Source organism: Balearica regulorum, chromosome 1 (genome assembly GCF_011004875.1).
Source record: "Balearica regulorum gibbericeps isolate bBalReg1 chromosome 1, bBalReg1.pri, whole genome shotgun sequence".
In the NCBI taxonomy this organism is placed as follows: Eukaryota; Metazoa; Chordata; class Aves; order Gruiformes; family Gruidae; genus Balearica; species Balearica regulorum.
In genome coordinates, this window is record NC_046184.1 from 60,553,050 (window position 1) to 60,571,172 (window position 18,123).

At 38.6% G+C, this 18,123-nt stretch overlaps 1 protein-coding gene across 2 annotated transcripts in view; it reads right to left on the minus strand.

Annotated features, from left to right (window-relative positions):
* POLR3B (RNA polymerase III subunit B) overlaps window positions 1–18,123 on the minus strand; it is an 87,980-nt gene that overhangs the window by 9,023 nt on the left and 60,834 nt on the right. For both annotated transcript variants that reach the window (XM_075754009.1, XM_075754019.1), the window contains exons 24-26: window positions 7,276–7,379; window positions 6,219–6,385; window positions 3,604–3,717 (exon numbers count right to left, since the gene is read on the minus strand). In XM_075754009.1, coding sequence (XP_075610124.1) covers window positions 3,604–3,717; window positions 6,219–6,385; window positions 7,276–7,379 — 385 coding nt within the window. The remainder of the gene's footprint in view (window positions 1–3,603; window positions 3,718–6,218; window positions 6,386–7,275; window positions 7,380–18,123) is intronic.

An 18,123-nucleotide genomic window follows, 5' to 3' on the forward strand; every position in this document is an offset into this window, starting at 1 on the left:
CTTACCCCCCTAAAAAGTAGTTTTCTGTAGTACCAAAAATTTCAATATTGAGATTGGGCCTTTGAAAAGAGTCCATCTTATGCTCCCTAAATCTATCAGATTTTTCTTCTGGCTCTCATGAGTTTGAAAATTCCTCACACCCAAGGTTGTTTAAAACACTAAAACAGTATTTATAAAGCATCTGTGCTTGCCCCTTCCTGCTATACATATATACACTGCAGCTGTTGCCCCGGGCAACTACTTCCATTCTTTATTCTAAATATAACATTCCAAAAACAAAGCAGACTCTTGAAAATAAGATTAGGAATATCATTAAAAAGGCGATATTTTTTCATATTTTTTTTTTTAAAAGTTCTTAAAATTCTTAAATGCTAAATAAAACGTAGTGATACTTTAAAAAAAAAAAATAAGGCCAAGTGGTGTTCACACTATGAACTGCTGAGTTTAGAAAAAAGCATAAAACAATTAACTTCAGTGTTTTTAAGCACATTAAGAATTTATTGGCACTAATTCTGCATTTTCTGGAAGAACAGTGGGTTCAGCTTTATGGTCCCGTTCCTTGTTTCATTGGCCAGTGGGGCAAAATAAGTCTACCCCCATAAATAAGAGCAGGACTTGTAGGTCTCGGCAGACCTCCCTTGTGCCTGTTGCAGAAAACCAATTGCTAACAACTCGAAATGGAGTTGCTGGCTGAAACACTGATCTCCAAGAAGCAGTGTATTACCTAGGACAACACTGCCTGCAGGAGAAGGGCGTCCTGTGCTTCCACAGCCCCAGAGCGCAGAGAGGAGCCCTGACCAGTGTCATCACATTACTCCCTTGCAGCATAACAGGAACTGGCATATCTGATAAGTTCAAAAGACACGCAGGTGGCAGCTCTACCCATGTCCATCAAAACAACTATGCTTGCACAAAGCTTATATTGATCTCTTGTAAGGAAAACTAAAATCAGTTTATCTATTAGAAAGATTTAGCAGGACTGGGTATCTAGGCAACGCCCTATATAGAACTATGTTTTAAATTAATTGTCAACTATTCATGGCAAAATAAATTAAGTATTGCATTTCATTTAACAAATACCAGTTCAGAGGGCAACATCCTGGTGGTTTGAGTGTGTTGACAGAGTGCTGCTTTGCAATTCTACAAAGTCTTGTTTTAATCAGAACAGTATCTAAAATCAGTGACGTTCAAGAAACTCAAGTCTTCTGCCTTATTCCAGATGGAAATATAGCTTTGCTCTGTCAGTTAAGGTACACTTGATATATAATAAAATGCATTTCAAGACAACAACAGCCAAATTCCATGTTGGAAGCTGTTACAAAATTACTTTTAAAAGCAAAAAACAATGTTAGAGGCAATCTACTCTCCAGGAAGTGCAATGGATGATAAAACAATAGTGAGTATGAAAGCTGGCAAAGCAGACTCTCTCAGCAGAGGCGATGGCAATAACAAAAGTTTAATTAGTTGAGGAGAAAAAAAGAAAATTCCTAAAAGACTAGTCAAGAGGCAGCATAAATTGAACATCCAGTAGCTTTCCTGAAAGTCAAATAAAGAGCCCCAGCTACGTAGTAAGATGCTACTGACTGGAACAAAGAAATCAAAGAAAGTAAGGGATGGGGGAAATCACACCATCTTCATCTTTACATGCAAACATTACCTTGACTTGGGATTTAGGTTTCATTTAAATTCAATATCTCTAAACAGCTGAGAGGTTGGGGACACAATACAAAAGCAGATCAAGGGATTCGGGTAAGCCAGGAGCTCCAGTAAACTAACTGTGTGCACTGTTAGCTAGCGAGTTTTCATTTTCATGTGAAGCACCAATACCATGACTAACACAATGAAAAATAGAAAATAGGTCTGACGGCCCATTATTTGGGAATATCACTTATGTTCATAGAGGCAAGCAGCTGTAGTAGGAACTAATGGTTGTGCTACACTTGCTCTTCTTAATGTGGTTGGTGGAAAAGTTCAGCCAAGAATTACAAAAACTTTTCACGATTTCTCTTCCAGTTCAACCACTGGTACTTACTTCCACGGAAAGTGTCAGACAATTTCAGTTTGCCCTAGAGACAGCTTGAGGTTGGAAAGCCAAAAGGCACAGGAAATATGCCGTGAAAAGCAAAAGAGAAAGATACTTCTGTATCAAGTACAGCAGAGACCTGCTCCTCCATTCTCTAATAGCACATCAGGTAGAAGCTGCACCTATTAAGAGGACAGACTTGCTAAATTGTTGTGCAGTCAGGCAAGGCAAGAAAAGTCGATCAGCACATGATAAGAGGTATAAAAATAAATTACGAATTAAAGAATCATGCTTGTTATAGGGAAGAGTAAGGGCAGGATAGACATGACACTGTGCTTACATCTCAAAAACAGTACAAAAGGGTCAAAAAGCAGAGTACAGCAGGTGAGGTATAAATGGCATACATGATAGTCCAGAAAGACTGGCAAAGGATATTTGGAGTAATCTTTGCTAGAATACTCAAGACTAGCTGGCAGTTAACTTTCTGGAAAGATTTAGCAAATAATCCTGCTGTGGTGGAGAGAGGTGAACTGAACGATCTACTAGAAGCCTCCTCAAAGCAAAGCCTGTGCCACTAAACGGTTTCTTCTGAGCCAGGAACATCAGCAATTTAGAACGTGATGGAAAACAGCCATAGAGCTTGTTAAGGAGAAAAGGTAAATAACATCAGTGGAAGCAGGATGCTTCAAGCTCCCCAAAGGTCCAGATAATATAAGCCCACCTCCAGGGGCTTACATTACCTATTACTCAGAGTACATCTGCTTGACTTCAAAATTTGACACCAGAAGACATCAACATGGTAATCAACCTTTTCGTTGGAAAGAAAACCAAATTCAGGCTTAGTGAAATGATCATGACTCCAGAGGAGCTGAGGACATATCTTTAACTGGGCAAATAAAAATGGGGATTACTTTTGGCATCTCCATAACTTTTGCAATTTATTAGTAAGAAAGTGCTATACTGCTGCATGGTATTGAATGGTAACTATGGACCAGCACATACAATCCTAAATTCAGTTTTAGAGTTGAATGGAAGAGTCTGCAAGGCAAAGTGCATTATACCAGGCATAAATGTTATTCTAATACTTGTTTGCATGACATTAGGGCCAATGCATTTGCTGTGCCTTGACAGGTGAAGACATGGACCACATCAGTATTAATCTGCTGCACACCAAAATATGTTGAAATATTAAAAGAAATTTCTTCCTTCTACTTATACCTGATTTTGTAAAAGTACAAATGTTAAAGAAAAAAAATCCTCCTAAAATAGCTATGGTATGAGCGATCTGACAGGAAAGGGCCACAGTGCGCACTGTGAATCAGCAGATGGTATTTTTACCAACTGCTAACAGAAGTCTGAGAAGCAAACTGTTTTGGACCACATAGAGCACACTTGGACATTCAGAACAACCTCCTGCCACAGTCTACTGTGAGAACTTGCAGTATGAAGAAGTGTATTAAGAGGAAATAGCATTTCATGTCGAGTATCAAAAGGTAAACAAACTTTGGTTTATACCTGTCAGTCAGCTGGGCACACTTCTGAATGTACACAAGAATTTTGTGCTTAGCCTATAACAATACCTGGTGAGCACTGCTCTGGGTCCTCGAGCTCTTGCATGCATTTTATCCAACACCATGTGCTTTAGTTTCTGGTAATACACAGGGCCAAAATAGATATATGCTTCCAAAGGTTCCCTGAAGGAATAAAAAAACAAAACACCAAAACTAATATTCACAATTAGTACACACTTACCTTAAAAAGGACAAAAGCATTATGTACAGGAGGAATTTGAAACAATTTGGGAATCACGAGTCCTAGAAAAATGTGTTTGGGCTTTCAGGGCAATCAGTCTGAAAACCCCACAGGAACTCTTCTTTATACAAGAGCAGTACACTTCCAGCACCACATACTGCTGTATCCACCCTAGGCAGGAACAAGCTCTTGAACTCTGGCTATATACTGTGCAGACCTGTTTCAGCTATACTGTGTGAAGTCCCTCCTCTGTCAGTGCAGGAGAGTTTCAACAGTGTCATCAGTAATCCTTAAAGACTGTAAATATATCAGACCCTGAAGAGTGACTTAAGATATTTCTATTTACATTCCTTCACTTTACATCATTCACACACAAAACAAAGGTAAGCATATATGTAAACAAATACATGCAGCATAAATACTCCAAACATCATTTTTATAGGAGCATTTTAAGGAATTTGCATTCGGAAGGATAGCTTAGCACTGGCACACTATGACCTTGACAGTCTTCCCATCCACTAATTCTCCCAGCGCACCACTTTGAAGCACAACCCAAGACCCAGCTGGGTGAAAGCCGTCCCTGAGCAGCTGTGCATCGGCACAGCTGCCCCTGCAGCACTGCTCAGCAGCTGTAGCCATAGGATGAAACTCGTTGGCACTGGGGGCTCAGATGAGCCGGGTGAAAGGGCTCCTGAGAACCACATTTAGGCACTTGCATCAGCTCGGGAACATCTGTAAGCAGTACGGAGGGTGTTACTCCATTCTACAATCTGGAGTAATGGCTAAAGATTTCTGTGTTTAAAACACCCCCAACTGTAGAAATTGCATAAGTGCCTAAAGATCAGAAAGCAGCAGTTGAAAGCACTCAGTCATTTCCCAGCTACCTTCAGCACTAAGATGACCAGATTTAACACAGACAAACTTAGCACTGCCACTGATTTAGTTTTTTTAAAATGCATGTGCAATGTAAAAACAAGCAGGAGACAACAGTATTGCACATCCCATTCAGTCATTACTGACATGATGCAATGTTATCCCAAAAGTTGCCTATTGAAGAAAATAATAAAACTTCACTAGATATTTGGAATTTGCAAACTTCTACATTGTTATGAAATCTGCCTTCAAATTTCATAACAAATAGATGAAGCATGTGAAATTTGCTTGGTACAGTATCAACATCCTAAAGCAAAGTCTCTAAATAGGGTACTACAAAATTGAAGTTTGGGGATGGGGGATTTTTAGAGCTAGATGATTTTATTCTCCCTAGGCAGATTTGTAAAAAGTTACCATGATGTATCAACAGAAAGTGTTTGAAATACCAGGATACTTGATAGACAATTTATGGAATATGGAGTGGGTAAGGAAAACAAAGTCATGTCTCTGAAACAAAAAGAGAAACAACATATGGAATAACTTGGTAGGAGAAGCAATTAAAATAAAAAGTATTAAAAAAAAAAAAACCTTACAAAAGAGACCTAAACTTGTTCCTTGAGAAGAAGGAGACTGGGAGGATAATAAAAATAGCAGGAACGTAGGATTAAGATACATTTTGGAAGGGCAGGCATGTGAAGCCATATGGCCTTTTCCTGTTTCTAAAATATCTTATGTTCTTTGAACTCTGTGTCTCAGAAGCCAGTCCGATCAACACAGCAGGAAGTTTGCAGATTAGAGTATTATGCCAGACTGAATCATTGTGTAATCGAAAGAAGGAAAAAAAAAAAAAAAAGGAAAAAAAGGGCACACACAAAATATTCCCAAGGAACAGACACCTGCCTCCAAATCCGTATTTTACAGTACTATTAAAGTGAACATGAAAATGCTTATCTGCTTCCAAGCATACAGAAGATTTGCTGCCAACATAAAGTTGAAATTTCTTACAATCTCTCAGAAAGAAAACCTTAATTTTACCTTTTTTGTCATGCAGTAGATGTTGAGAAATTTTGATAAGTACTACAAGGCCCATTCACACTACAACCATGTGAATAACAGTAATTCTTAAAATGCAGAACCACAAAATACTTCTAAGAAAAAAAGAAAAAGGAAAGAACAAAAGAGAAAAAAGAGAAAAAAGAGAAAAAAGAGAAAAAAGAGAAAAAAGAGAAAAAAGAGAAAAAAGAGAAAAAAGAGAAAAAAGAGAAAAAAGAGAAAAAAGAGAAAAAAGAGAAAAAAGAGAAAAAAGAGAAAAAAGAGAAAAAAGAGAAAAAAGAGAAAAAAGAGAAAAAAGAGAAAAAAGAGAAAAAAGAGAAAAGAAAAAAGGAAAAAAAGAAAAAAAGAAAAAAAAAAGACATGCACCATTCTTCAGCCCCTTCCCTCCATCTCAGAGAGCACTTTGCAAATAAGAGAAAGTTCCTGAGCTCTGAGACATCAGAAGATTTTTCAGATGTGTCTCAACAGGATTTCCCCACTCCCCCGAAACATCTAAATCTATACAGCAGATTCTTACCCAGTGATACCAGATGTTACATAGTCCTTCCCTAGGTAGTTATAACCATGGCGAATAAGATCTTCACACACATCCTTAACTTTACTGCCTCCAAAAGCTGTTCCATAGTGAAATCTGCCATCGAGGACGCCAGCCTTTCCAGCCAGGAGTTCAATTAACTTTCCTACCTGTGCAAAGAAAAGCAGAGTTACCAGCCTGCTCCCTAGTACGGGCACATTGCTGGGTTGGTCACAGCATAAGTTAGCCAGGCAAAGTGTTGGAGATGGCAGCCTGGGTTATTGGATGCAATGGGAGGAGTGGAAGAAGCCCAAGAACAGGGAGTACTCCTATGTGAAGGGGGAAAACTGGACCCAGCGCAGGGTCTGGGAACACCTTTAAGGCAGCTCCATTTTTTCCAGTTGTCTGGAAAATGAGCAGGATCCAGTGTGGCCTTCTGCTCTGGAAGAGAGCCTCAGAGATTGACACGCTACAGTGCAGCCGGGGGAACAGAAGAGAAGAAGCTAACAAAGAAAAAAAGATCAGAGGTTGTACAAAGTAATCGGCGGAGGTCCCATATAAAGGCCAAGCTGTGAGGTATTTAGTGTGACCCTGCAGCACAGGTGCAAGACTTGCATTAGGTCCAGGGAGGCATGCATAACCTAAGAAGTGACATAGGTCTAGAACTACTACTGAAACTCCTCTCCACCGTTTCCCTCACAGTCTGCCTCAACCTGCTTAGTGGGCATAAGCAATAGGGAAGGAAGAGGGAGAGCAAAAAATTTTCAAACAGAAAGGGTGCAAGTGAGGTATTCAGTTGCTTTCCTACTAGCTTGATACAGAACAAAATGAGAATGATGCACAAAGAGCGCACATCCCTACTCCTTTTACAGCAGGATGTTTCAAAACATGCAAAACAGAAGGCTGAATACTTATACGAGAGCAAGTGCGTGGCATGATGACTGGAGAATATTCTGAGTGAAACTGTGTTTCAAACTTTTTGTTCTGTTTCTTCTGGCTAATCTACTTCACCTTCCTTATCAGGGGACACTGTCTCTTTAATCGTAACATATCCACTAACCGTCATACGCGATGGGAAGCCATGAGGGTTCATTATGATATCTGGACAGATTCCTGTATCGCAAAATGGCATGTCTTCCTGAGGAACAATCAGTCCACACACCCCTGCAGAAAAGAAACATTTCAATTCACAAACAGCAAACCACCAGCAGGGCTGACGCTCATCACCAGATTTTCTTTAGTGTTTTCCTCCTCCTCTCTTTCTCATGGATCAATTTTTACCCAGATTCATTACCACCACCAGTGCTCACAACCTGCAGGCTAGAAGACAGCCCTTGTGACAGGACTGGCAAAATTAGCATACCCTTACATAATGCTCCCAGTGATTTGTGAGTTAGCAAATTAGGGAAGAAAGCTTTAGATACAGTTTTCAGAGGCAACCTGAAACTTCTGACCAGTTAGACTGGACCATCTCAAGGGAGATCTAGTTTTTATAGCTGATGCTATAATTTGCTGCAAAAAACCCATGAAGAAATCGTGCCTCTTAGAATATCTCTTTGGTTATACAAAATGATAATTGATTTAAAATTTGTTTATCATACGTATCTTTGCTAAATACTGTGAATAAAAACAAATCAAGTCAGGACTTTGACAGGGACTGAGGGGAAATAAGTGGGGGAAAATAAAAATCCCCAAAGATTCTTTCAGGTAGCATTCATTTGCTGAGCAAAGACTGCTTTCGATGAATTACAATGTACAATCCGCTCCCCAGACTGCTTATATTTTGTCAGTCCATGAACGCAAACTGTACCTTTAAAAGTTTTGGAAGCTTTTTTCAGTCTCCATCAGTATTGGACGTAAAACAAACAACACCCCCCAAACTCTAAAACTGTTTAAGAACGACTAAATACACATGAAAACTCATTTAGAATAGTCCATCATACATCCCAAAATTTTCCTTCCAACCCTCACAACTGTTCCTACAGTGAATTCTGCAGATCAAAATACTGCAGCTATAAATGACCAAGAGATTTAACATTCAAATTCAGGTGTTAAAATGCAGCTGCTTAAGCTCATACTCCTTTGAACCAAAGCTACTGTTTCAGTTGGACAATTTATTCCAGAAATCCTTAGAGCTGAAAAAATCTGCAAGTTATTTGAGATCAGCCTGCTGCAACTGCCAGAGAACGCTTTGGGAACAGTCCTGGAGCGGAGGGGGCTCCTGGAAGACTGAGGGTGCTGGTTACATCCCTAAAAAGGCATCCCCCAACCAGCCAGTTCACAGGGGGATATTGGCGTCTGCTCAGGAGGGAGCTCCTCTTCCACTGTCCAAGCAAGACAGGGATAGGTGTATGGGACAGTAGTTAATAGAATGAGAATGGTAAGTATGGGGGAAGGGAACAGGGAAGAAAAACAAAAAAAAAAAAAGAAAAAAAAGATTGGAGCGTCTGGGGCAAGGGGGGGGGGGGCGTGTTGTTGTATTTAGTTTTAAAACCTATTGAAACTAATTTTCCTTGTTCTATTATGATAAATCAATAACATCCTTCTACCCCTCCCCACCAAGCAGCAATCATTTGCTGAAAAAAAACCAAACCACCCAACCCCAATCCACTATCTCTTGTGCGCACAGCTTTTTTTATCCTAAAATTGTATACATAAGTACTTTATTAATTATATATGTATTATGGCATGTACATTGTGCCTTATTCACATTTACTTCTAAGAAAGCATTAAGTTGCATCTGGACTTCACGGCACCTGTAAGCCAAAAATTAAATCTTAGCTAACTTAAAATTACTTTAGGCTCTGAAAACCTTTTATATGCCAAGCTGGTTCCCATAGCAGACAGCCACTGTGTTGTTTGTTTTGTGTGAAAGTGAATGATAAAAGATCCATGAAATCGACACAGAAAGGCAGAACAGCAGAAAGAACTGAGGGCTCTCCATCATAGCGGCTTCTACCCTCTGCTGACTTGTATAACAATGGGACCTACACACCCAACTGCAGATCTAACACAGCTGTGCATTTCATTAGATGAAGAGCACTAGTGACACAAGTAAATAATTAACTTATTCTGGTCCGCTGACTGTGGTTATGAGACCAGTCATAGCTGACAGATTTTAATACAAGTTAACACAAAGACAGCATAATGAGCTTAGAAGTTAAAAACAAAATATTTAGACAGAATCCAGCAATGTGAAGCTCACTAGGCCATTTATGAAGTTTCTATTTTACACAAGGAGGGGGGAGAGAGAAAAAAAGAGAAAACTATAAAACCTCAATTCTAAGCTTCTGTACTTTAAGAAGTCACTGAGTTTATAACAGATCTATAGCAAGCCCATGTGTATTTAGAGAATAGGACAGAGAGAAGTTTCTTCCTCCCTTATGTTTTACAAAAGTTCATTCTTTCTCATAAAAAACTGTTTAAAAAGCTGAAAGGCATCTTTCCTATATACAATGCTACTTCTAAAAGCAAGTAACTGCAATTCATTTAAAAATGTAAACTTGATTTCATTTTGCAGTCACTTGCCTTCAGAAGCTCTTCAGAGACTAACGTTTGCACTGTAAGCTCCTGAATTTGCTACTCTTTTTCAGCCCCGATTGCTGAGCCAGGGTTTGCAGCAGGGCAGCAAAAGGCAAGCCTAGCAGTTCTGCATTGCTTAGCAGCTGCAAAAAAGTGATCAAGTGAATTAATCCATATAAGTGCAATTATCACTTGCAACTGGTTAATAAAACAGTAAAGGAGAAGAGAAGAGGCTGGATTTCAGACAGCCTCAAGTTCCAAATGTTGCCCTGTCCAAGTATAACCTGCATCTCACAACTGAGCTGCTCAACTACTCCCCATCCAATATTCATAAATAGAACATAGTCAAACTAGCAGGTAACTTTGCTCTGTGGCTCTTACTACAGGTTATTAAGATTTCCTAACTGTTATTGATTTAGACATCACATGGAAATTGTTCCCCGGCATTCACATCGGACATACAAAATCATTTGGTTTCATTCATTTCTCTTCCCCTTACAATTTTTATATGCTGCATCTGAAATTTAGCAATACAATTTCCAGACTAAATGCTACACTGTGATGGGTCTGAATCTGCTCTCACCTACACACTCTGGAGTTCTCAACTAGGACTAGAATCAAACACTAACCACCAGAAAAGGCTGCAATTATTTTTCCAGACAAAACAAAAAAACAATTACTTTTTTTTCCATGTGTGGACTAACAAGAGGGTTGTATGTTTGAGCAAGAAAGTATCCAGCAGCTTGCTACATCTCATTTCTTTTCAATTGAAAACCAAATTGAATTCTAGAAAAAAAACTTTGCATATCAATTTCATAATGCCAACTTACATGAAAAATTAATGAAAATCCTAACAAATTCTTTTAAGATATCCTTCTCAAAAAAAAAAAAGAGTGGATTAATAAGCATGGGAGTTTACTGCAAGGATAACAGTTTAAATTAGAATAAAGTTAAATCAGATATCTACAGTGGTTTAACATGCAAGTATAAAGCAGCCATAGGCAGTATTTTCCAATGCTATTGTATGCCAGCCAATAAATGACAGCCCTCTGACTATGCATGATGGCCCCATCCTTACACATGCTATCTGCATCAATCCCGCCAGCATCTCAACACCCATGTACCTCCACAAGGCCCTGACAGAGGATACAGATCCCCTCACCCCTGTACTTCTGTCCTTTAAGAGTTTCTTTTTCTAATCAGGAGAAATTCAGGTTTCCAGAATTGATAACTTTTATGCGGTTGCTTTTATAGTTTGCTGACAAACATGAACGTACACAGACTTGTAAAACAGCAGTTCAGCAGAGAGGGGAAAGGGGGGTGGCAGGGAGGGGGCAGGGACAAAACACAACAGTATGGGAAAGTTTTTCACCGGCTACGGTAAGATGCCTTCTATACACACACATGCCAAATGAAAAAAAAAAAATCATCAAATAAGTCAAAACAACCTAATACAGAAAACTAATTACTACCAGCAGGAGGGACATTAGAGAGCAAAGGAGACTAAGTGAATAGAAGCAGCAGTAATACCAGTTTCTATCAGCAAGATAAAAAGAAGCGCATAACTAAATGTGCTTGTTTACTTATTCTAATGATGCGGTGGTGAAAGAGCTAAAACTAAGTGAAAGGCGTCTATTTTAGATTTACCAGATTTGCCAGAATTTGAAAATACTCCTGAGAAATAAGACTACGTCACATAATTAAGAGGAGTTGTAGCTGTAACACAGCACTGTATATTGTGGATAAGTGACAAAGAGAATTGCAAAAATTAGTTAAGATTAAACAAAAATGTACATCTGCTTCAAAACTCTCTAATTACATACTGTGTTGGCTAACTAAGCATAAAACAAGTCCAGAAGAAAAAAAGTGCTGCATCACGTAAGCTTTGTTCAATATTGAATCATTCACTGATCTATCATATCACTTGCTACATCCCATTTGACATAAGAGGTAAAGAACAGAATTAAAATTAACAGATAAATAATGCATAAGTAAACTTGATTAGTTTTCTTATTAAAAACATCACTCTAAATGAGAGGAGGTGCTAGAAGACAATACAGTTTGTACACTGCTTTCCCATGAGCTGCTGAATGGTCTGATGTGATAAATTTGCATAGTCTGAAGCACACAAAGAGCTGATTAATTGAAACCCTTACAATGCTTCTGGAAGCAGCTATTGTAAAACAATAACCATAGGAACTTTACAAAATACACATGGCTGAATGAGTCAAGAGCTTAATAAAATGTGTGTTCAGGATACACTATTTGGAAACAGAATTAGAGATTTTTATTCTGTGCCATAAAATGCTAAATCACCCTAATTTCAGAGGTTCACTTGAGGATTTACTGAAAAGGTCAGAAGGTTACCTGTTTGCTGCTTGAGATAAAAAATGCTGTAATTTTCTTCTTAAGACAGCAAGCTAAGCAGTGGTTTTGTTAAAAATAAATAGGAAAAAACAGTATGAGAAGTTTTAATGGCATTCTGGCATGTCATTTTCTCATATTCAACTTGTGAAGATAAAAATAAGGTAAGAAATTCCTACTTTTCCTGATGCCCAATAACTACTAATCATCCCACATTCCTGCAGTCGATAACAGCAAATTCTTTTTAATGCCACTTCAACCACTTAATTCCTACAAACCCACCGATGTTTTATTAGAGATAAAGTACTAAGTCTGACTTGTAACACAGGGGAATATGACCCAAGTAGCTATTTAAAACATCTTACTTTACATGTTCTGCTTATATGTACTGTACAAGTGCCCATGAAAAGGAGAAAGGCAAGTTGTTCTCAACTATGAAGTTAGGCAAGCAGAAGACAGATGCTCAAACTAGTAAAAATTTTTAAAAGTACGCGAAGTCAGACTTTGGTAGATAAGCGGTATTGTCATGAAGTTTATGTAGTTGACAATGCTGTGAATGGATTTTGTTTTGACACTAAAGAACATGGTTCATTTAGGAAAACAAAGACCATCTTTCATGAATTTAAACTCGCTTCCTTGTCTTTAGAGTTGTTTAAGTGCAGATACTTCAGAAAGGTTTAATCCTTTATCTTAGATCTTCAGCTATTAAAAAGCTTCTGTTTGCCAGTTCAAACAATCTCTTGCTTAAATACAGTTTTTCCACTCCTCAGAAATACTGTTCGGTATTGCTGCTTAGTTCTGTGATCTACAGGACCTTTGTTGGAGGTGTTAATCCTTTTTCACATGAGAGACTGAGAAATGTTCTTTCAGAGAAGTGATATATTGCTTTTTTTCACATCAAAGGAGCCCAACTTTTTCCTCATTGTGACTTGTAGCAAAGCAAGAGGAAATCTGGAAATATAATAATTTAGTTTATATGGAACTCTGATGAAGCTTCTTTAGCTTAACAATCCTTTAGCCTTCTGTGCTTTGAAAAGTGACTTTGCTTGAAGAGTGCAAGATTAAAAAACAAAATAATTAACAAAAAAAGTTTCTTTGTCCTTCTGGAAAAAAATACAATGTAATATAGTTAAAACAAAGTCCTACAGCTCAAGAATACGCCTCCCTGGTAGGTATACGTTTTTTTGTGAGACATTAGAGGCTTAAGGGCTTACAGACTAAAGTGACAGTCCTACTCCCAAAGATCTTACTGCAACGTCCAGTTTGAAGATGAATATCGAGACAAAGCAAAATATTTGCTGGTGCATTTCCCAACACAATGCGATGGCCTCATTTGGGATTTTGTCTTCCTCATACACTTCTTTGTTGACAGGTCTTGAAGGAAAGGCTAGCTTTTACAGGCAGTTTGGAAGAAGTGTACTTAAAACATGGACTTGAATGAAAAGAGCATGTGGTGGACAGGCCAGAAGTGGTGACCCTTGCCAATACCGTGTTGACATGTGAGAGGATACAAAGAAGGTGGCAAATACAGAGGCAGCAGCATAGATCTATATTATTATAGAGGTTTGCAAAATCTATCTACATTTTTAACAAAAGGCTCTTCTGTAACAAAAGCTAAAGCTGGTTTGCAAGATCTAATCTGTCGTATCCCAGGCACTTTCCAAATCTGTCACTCTGCTTCTTTCTGCCCCAGTGACAAAGTATAGCTTTGGAATACAAATCAATTTGGAATATAGGAAAAGGCCCATGAAAAAAAATGAGAAGTGTGGTTTGTGCAATCTCTTATTTCGCACACATTTAATTATTTTAAATCTCCTACTACAATACCATGAAATCAAATCTCATCTTCATGCATACCTTCTGGAAAATAATACTAATTTGCAGAAGAGATTGACAAACATGCTTTCCCTCCTTCTCACTGAATCAAGGTACTTGTTAGTTTAAGCTCATCACAGGTTTAAATGGCCCTATGATGGTCTTAAAGCTAACATTCACAAATTAAACTTGAAGTGGTAATTGCCTGCATTCAGACAAAGATAAGAGAACAAATTCAGGGCTAATTAAAAATTCTCTCAATGAAAAATGTTATACTGTTAGTATTACGATTTCTGTTTCAAAGTTCCCTATATTCCTCTGTTATGACTGATCCTTCCCGATCTGACATCAGAGAAGGATGTTACTAGCTGTATTTTTCAAGAGCTAGCAAAGGAGAGTTTCCCTTTCCATTTCATGCCTTTTCTCCAGTTCTATCATTGCCTGTAATCTAAGATTAACATCAGTATCTGGTTCTTCACTGTATACTGACACTGTAAAACAGTAAACTCCACTGTTCTTGTCAGTATTTTTTTTCTTGGTATCTAACACATGTATCTTCTCCACTAAGCACATTTCTCTTTTCTCCCATTTATTCAAACATCTTTTCCCATAATATACTACAAGCCAGTGAACTAAGAGGTCTACTACTAGGAAGGATTTGTATCCTAGTAGAATGTAATAATTTAGAATACGATCGCTCCCCTGATCAGAAGAGATTACTACAGATTGATGTACTGGACAGCGAACAACCACATGCCTGCGAACTCTGTAACACAACTGTTGCAATGTTCCCACTCGTATCTCCAAAACCAAGCTGAAAGGGCCATTTGCTATTCTGAATAATTGATGGTTTTGGCTTATTATTGTTATAGGTCCAAAGCACAGATATATGGGGGGTCAGTCATTCTAACCTGATGCAATGCTAGGCATAATTATGGGCACCATCAAAGTTCCCTACAGCATTTAGGACGTTGTTTTTCATTACCAAGGAATTTCCACAGATACTTTAATTTGGAAAAAAACTTTCTATGGCTTTTGGGATATTAAAGAAAATACCACCAGATTCCAATACAGCGCATATTAGTGGTTTCCGCATTTGACCATGAATATCAGGGTTTGATTAACAGCAAAAGTACTCATGAGCTGTCTGTTCTTCAAGATCTTTAAAAAAAGCTTGCTCTAGACCGTGAGATGCCTTATGTGCATTTAGTGGTATGGAAGGCTCTGCTCCCTAAAGCCATATTGCAGCCAGCCTTACAGAATTCTGCTTCCTTTTGCCATTCTTCCACTTCTACCTTTTCTCCTCTGATGGTTCTGGATTTGTGGAGCACTCTTTTTCCTGATTTTTGGAAAGGTAAGAAAATCAGTTTCATTTAAATCCTGTTCAACTAACTATTTCAACAGGTGCACATCAATAGCCCAAACTAGGAGAAAAATCTCACCTGCTTAAATTTTTCATGCAAATGCCATAAATATTTATCATGATTAACTGAGCAGCTTCTTTAATATGATTTGTAAGCTATTTTTTTTTATTTCTAGTAAGAAAACTTGTCCTGCACAGTAGTGATCATAGTGTTATATAATACCTCGCAGCTAAAATGCCACATGCCACTTATAAGGAGAAAGGACTAATCAGACGAAACTTAAAATATATGAAGAAATGGGCTTTGCTCTAAAACTGGTCATAGGCCTAAAAGTACTGCACATCTTCATTGTGTATGAGATGATTGAAAAATTATTTGAAAGAGACTCTACACAAAATCTTCCTGAAGGAGAATCTTCCTGGAGAGAAGGAAGGAATGGAGCAGTTGAACTATGTTCAACCCTTTCTGTTTGCCTCTGAAGCTAATGATCTTCCATCTCACTGAAACTGTCCTATATGGCTGTAAGGTAACAACTAGATTGGATTTTAAAAGGAAAGTCAAGAATGTACTGCTGATTCTTTACTTTTTTTAAGCCTTCAATATATACTGGTTTCCAAATCACTTGGGGACTCAGCAAGAATTACTTCCTATTCTTAGATCAAAAGCCACCTACAAAATACAATCAGGAAAAATGTTTCAATGCTTATCAGAAAAGTTTCTATTTCTTAATGACAGCAGAAACAATGGAAGGAATTCTTCAGAATACAGAGTTTCAAGAACCAATTTTATGGGTCGATAGAAAGAAAGATACTGTGGAAATAAGGGTGATCTTGGAGAGAACTGGATGTACTGAGAAAGCCTGCATTGACTGTACTCCATAGAAAACACACACAAAGAACTTGAAGCAACATCTGGTAACAGCTCACATTATGATCAACTATTGCCTTTTGTACCCATTTCACCTCTTTTGATTGATAGGTTTGCTCTAGGTAGATGTCCCGATCACCAAACCTTGAGATCACAGACATGAGGATTGCTGTGGCTAATTACTGATGGCTAATCCCATCGCATGATAGGGATGCAGTCTTTCACTTCAGTTACACCTGACCACCTCATTGCCACTGATGCTTATGTACTTCATAGCCCCAGAAAGTCACAAATGACCTCAAGTTTGACTTCAGGCTACACATGTGAGTAAAGAAGTACATGGTGGCATGGAGCATTAAAAAACAACTTCTTACTTGTGCGTGGGGTCCATCTGTAAGCAACTGCTCTTCATACCTCTTCCAACCATGCAGGCACTGAATATGCTGGAGGTGATTCTGTTCAAGCTTCATTTAAGAGAGCTCTAGAGCTGGATACTGCCTGTGTACTGGTGGCATTTGTTGCAGTTTCTTCTCTTTTCACGGGCTCAGATCTACATATGGATGTTGAGCAAGTACCAGCTCTTCGCTGACTGACTCCAAGGCATATTTGCCTACAGAGTTCTTTGGTTCTACTACAAATACAGGATGTGAATCAGCACAACAAGGTCAAACCCAACGTGATGCTGGGAGTAGAGTGGGACGGTGTCACAAACTGCTGAAAGGGATGCTTTCAGGGAGCTCCTCCTAACAAAACCCACTCTCTCTTCCATGTGTCTTCTAACAAACATTGCTCATGAAAGGCCAGTTTGTTTACAAGATAACGCCCCTTAGCTAGTATCGTAATTTGATGTGTTACGGCAAAGTTCATTGACTACAACTAGTTTTCAGCATTAATGTTTCAAATCTAAACAGTGTCCTCTGTTATTTCCTCAGTTCACTCCCTCTGCCCTCTACACAGAACTAGCGGATACTTGCATTACCAGATCTAAGAGGCTGGTGTGCTTTATACTTGATGCTCTGGTTCCAGCTTCTCACAAATCAAAGCAAGGAAGCAAGGATTTTTTTCCCCCCAGTAGTTATTACGACAGTATCACATTTGCCCAGTAACAGGAAAGAAGTGTATGTGCTGCAATGGAAAGGATTCGATAATATCAACTTCCTTGCTTCCCCAACACAAGAGACCGAGCAAGGTTCTCAAACGAAAATAAGACCTAAAAATGTAAGATTACAACATTTGGGTAAATAGGTTTAGCACAGCACACACAGTAAGGTAGAAGGTCATGCTGAAAGTACTAAAAATCTAGATTTTCCAAGCATACAGACAGATGGAAACACGCCAAAACCTGTCCCACATTGGGACCAATGGGATCAAAACATGCTTTTAAGTCAGTTACAGTCGAACTCTTTTCAATCACTTCTTTCTTAATACTGCTCCCACAACTCCCAGCCCTTTGAGATTCAGAGAAGATGTTCTGAGTCACTTTTTGCCATTAAGGTCAAAGGGGGTCCATTGCTTTTTTCAACAGATATGGAAACAGGCTCCTGATTTTCATCTTAAAACATTAACACTGGAGAGCTACATGCCACCGAGCGGCTTCCTAGTAGGTACCCATTTTCAACTCTCTGTTTGAAGATCCAAAGGTGCCCCAGATCATGTCCCAGGTGTATTTTTGAAAACATTTCCCCCTTCTTTCCAGTCTCTGCTGGTGCACTCCTAGTTGCATTCCTGATTTGCTTACCTTTTACACCATGGTTCTAAGCTATCTATTGGCAGTGTCATCTTTAGAGCAATGTCTGCACAGATGACTTGCAGACATCCTAGTCCATTTGTTTTTTTCTGTCCATTCAGAAGATGCCCTTTTACTCTTTCCTCCAATCTCTCTCTTGATAACCCATTGATGAACCGATCACCTAAAACCAAATCCACACTAGGAAAACAAACAAACAAAACTCAAAAACCTGTCCTTGGTTAAAATG